The 4052-nt window shown below is 29.6% G+C and overlaps 1 protein-coding gene across 1 annotated transcript in view; it reads right to left on the bottom strand.

Moving 5' to 3' along the window:
- Positions 1 to 924: 924 nt before the first annotated feature.
- LOC106463871 (protein kibra-like) overlaps positions 925 to 4052 on the bottom strand; it is a 16428-nt gene continuing 13300 nt past the window's right edge. The window contains exon 6 of the mRNA XM_022391496.1: positions 925 to 3067. Within this exon, the coding sequence (XP_022247204.1) occupies positions 2839 to 3067 (229 nt within the window). The 3' untranslated portion in view covers positions 925 to 2838. The remainder of the gene's footprint in view (positions 3068 to 4052) is intronic.

Here is a 4052-nt window from a genome sequence, read left to right as displayed (position 1 = left end):
TTTTTTCTGTCAACAATCTATGAAACTTAAGCTTACTTTTTATACTAATGGTACTACTACACTAAACAACTTAAACAAACTATCATAATATTTCTGGTTTTCTAACTATGCAATAAGAGCCCTCAAAAATTTAGCTAAGCTCATCAATGTGTTTCCTATGGAAATAAAATTTCAAAATGGAAGCAAAATACACAAATCTCTGTACAGAAAACAATGTAATATAATATATCATTTGATAGACTGAAACTCTGGCTTTCTATTGGTTATAAATAATATAGTATTAAACATCACAGAGAACTATTGGCAATTTGTGAAAGAGGATTTGGCAAGAGTTTCTGATTTTCTAGTTTATGGCTCCATAAACAAATAAGATTGAAGACTATAAAAGTTATGCTTTTCCTGAGTAATAAGTATGTTATAATAAATAATTTATGTTAAGTTTCATACTTCTAGGAGGAGTGATAAATAAATTAGAGAAGAAGGGAGACTTAGGCAGCAAATGTCACAATTTTCACATTAGGAGAGACTGAGGATTTGTTAAATATTTCCATATAAAATTAAGAACTTAAAACTTAAATAATATTAAAATATGATTTATTAACTATGTTTAATTAAATTTTGATTGTAATTATGTAAAAAGGTTGTGACGTGCAGAAAAGGGTATCTGTAGGGAAAGATATATATCCTAGAACACACAATAAATAAGAGATAGCAAAAATATATCTGCTGGTATATATGTACCCTAAAAAAGTTTTGGAACAGAATAAATAAAACAAAATCAGTAAAATATATAATCAATACTGCTGCATACATACTATATTTTAACAACTATGTATCAACATCTTCATTAATAGTTGGAAAACGTGAAATAGTCATATTTTTCGACACACTCCAAACTGATAATGCAAATTTTATTAATGCAAAGACAGTGAGTAAGCCTTGAAGAAAAAATACAGCATTCTTACAATGCAAATAAACTGCCAACAAGGAAAAGTTTGAGAACTAAAAGGAATCTTCAGAGACTATATAATTAATTTAAAATGAATGATGTATGTTTGTTTGTTTCTTCAGCATGTCTTAAGATTTAGAAGTAATTTAGTTTTCAGGGTGAGGCTTTCTATACATCCAAAAAAAGGCACATTTTGTATGGTGGCCACTTGATGTTGTAACTAGTTACAGGATAGTAAAACTCCCAAGTAAAGGCAATTGAGTTGAATTATTTTCTAGTAAATATGATTTTGGGCATAAAAAAACATTTATTATTCTTATTAATTCTATTCTGTAACAGAAATCTGTTTTTACTTAACGAGTTACAACTAACATTAAACAAATGGGTGGAACAAGTTAATCAGTAATGAAGATATCAGGAAAATTAGATGCGCTTGGACATAAAAGGTGGATAATATGCTCTAGAAAATAAGAAGTGGTATGTAAAATATTTAGTTAATTACTTTCTTTAGGAATTCAACATATCTCGGATGTGAAAAGCATCTCATAAAAAAAATTCAAAGTTATTTTTAAGTTTGAATCTATTGATAGCATAGGACTGTGATTAAAAACCATGGAACTATTCTTACGAAAATTGACACTGACAAAAAATTTAATAAATATCTTCATTTACAAGCTGCTTATAAAAATAACAGCTGCAGTGGTATGATGTTTGGCCACATTTGAAATCAAGATTAATGATCTTTACAATGAGTTAAAAGTAAAATAAGTTTTCTCAGGAAATGTGAGTATTCTTAATTTGTTGAATGAAGTTAGTTTTAAACTTGTATATTTATGTGCGTCAAGTATTTTTGCTTGTCATCAGCAATCTCCTAAGTTTTATTAAATTCATAAAATGCAATTCTACATTTGAAACTTTATTTGTAGCTGCATAGTAAGATACAGCTCATTTTATAAAAGCCAATAATTAATATACAAAATATGTTTTTAAAATATGATACAAAACAGGCAAGCGCTAGAATTGGCCCAGCCTTGGTTATATTAATCTATTATACTACTCAAGAGTAAACAACAACAACTGGTTTCAAGATGCTCAAGGAAAATATACTCTTAGACCATATTTCATGGAAAAAATAGACAATTTTACACACTCTAAGGAGCCTTTGAAAGCACAGAAGTCAATGAAGAGTTTTCAAACATAGCCCTTTCAAAAAACACCAGCAGTTACCAGCCTAATCTTTGATTTACAACCAACCATAACGTGTTTGTTTGATAACTTAATAAAGAGAGCAAAGTAATATTTGTTTACTTATAAATAAGCATTAAAATTTACACAACGGTATTTTATTTTAATCAAAGGCACTAAAATCCTTTTAAAAAATTCCTGTTTTTATGCTGGTGTTCTTTACATGCTGAACCCAGACCTAACATATTATTACAAAAAACAGTAGCAACAAGTACAATAGTATATTTACAACTTTAGTGTTGAACTGAACAAGACAACCTCACTCAACTGAAACAGAGCTTGAAAACATAAAAGTTTGAGAGTTTGTACTACGAATATGAACAGAAAAAAAAAGGCTTATGCAAATGATGGCTGGTTAAGTAATGCTCCATGTCAGTTAATAAGATGAAAACAACAAAATTGGCACTTGGCAGGTGAAAGGTGAAATACACTGAGATACACCGTTTAAGTGCAAATGTTTTTCTTGGCATTCAGCATTTGTTTGTATAAAAACATTCATACAGAGAAGAAACTCAATTTAACTAATTCAGTCACAACCCCCGGGAAATGCTGGAACTACACTGTGGGGCCAGCCCACTGATGTAGTCCTGTCTCGCTGCCAGCATAACCATAAACACACAATCTAACTCTACAAATCAATCTCGTCACACCTGTACACCATATTCAGGATCCACTACATACTCAAATCTTTTTGAACCTGACTTGTTATCCCCTTGCTTGTTACCAAATGCTGTAGTGTTAACTACTGGACTGAATTTAGAGGATAGATCCACACTTTGAAGTCCACTAGCTTGAACTTCTGCTTCTGTACTATCATCTGGAGGAAGTTGTGGGACAGCAATCTCAGCCCTTGTAAAAAAAGCCATTTTCTCTCTGGAATAAACACAATAAATAACATCAAAGGAGAAGAAGAAAATCTACACTACCTTTTATTGAACTTTTTTTTTATAGTAAACATTTGAACTCCATACTTCTACACTCCATTACATTAATATATTTCACAATTTATCAAAATAAGATGTTTTTACTATCCATTTTCCTGATATCATAAGTGTTTTTTTAAAAATATGATTAATTATTTAATAATTTGGATAAATGGCTTATCATATGCTATGCCCGAAGAACATAGTTTTGTGCTTTGACAGCTGACGTCTTAATGATCAAACAACGTTTGCATACAAAAAAAATCAAGCAAGATAATCAGATTTGCTTGTCATCTTGTATATTTCTTCAGATGTTTCTAAACACATTTTAAACAATATTTCTTTAATGTGCGACATTGCACTTACATATGTATAAAATATATATTTTAATAAAATTATCACACCTCTGAAGTTTACAGAAATAACCAATGAAATAACTGCTAGTGGTGGCTCTTAATTCTCAAATAATTTCTATATTATCCAAAATGTTTCATTCAGTCAATTTCAAATCTCTTTCTCACAAATTAAAAATTAAGTATAAAATACATAACTAAATATAGCCACACTTCTTTCACAACTTATCTAAAAGATAATAGTAAGTAGTAATTGGCCATTAAATAGTTACTTTGTAGATATCAATGATGGTAATCTATATTGGTATATGTTTTATAACATTTAAGTTAAATATATAAAGCCACTCGTTAACCGTAACTTTTAAATAACCATTACAATTATTATTAGTTAATAAAAAATACTGAAGGGAATTTTAATGAAATTGATGTAATTTGTTGCTGAACAACACCCTACAATACACTACAGTATTCAGAGATAGAGCTGTAGAAGCAAAAGTAATGTCGTGTCTTGGAACCCTTTCATTAACCACCCCCCAAAAACGTACGTCACGTTAGTGTAGCCTATATAATATGTAAAGTTTA

Source organism: Limulus polyphemus, unplaced genomic scaffold (assembly GCF_000517525.1).
Source record: "Limulus polyphemus unplaced genomic scaffold, Limulus_polyphemus-2.1.2 Scaffold1507, whole genome shotgun sequence".
Taxonomy (NCBI): domain Eukaryota; kingdom Metazoa; phylum Arthropoda; class Merostomata; order Xiphosura; family Limulidae; genus Limulus; species Limulus polyphemus.
The sequence above is the reverse complement of the archived record's forward strand: the minus strand, read 5'-3'. Positions and strand labels throughout refer to the sequence as shown.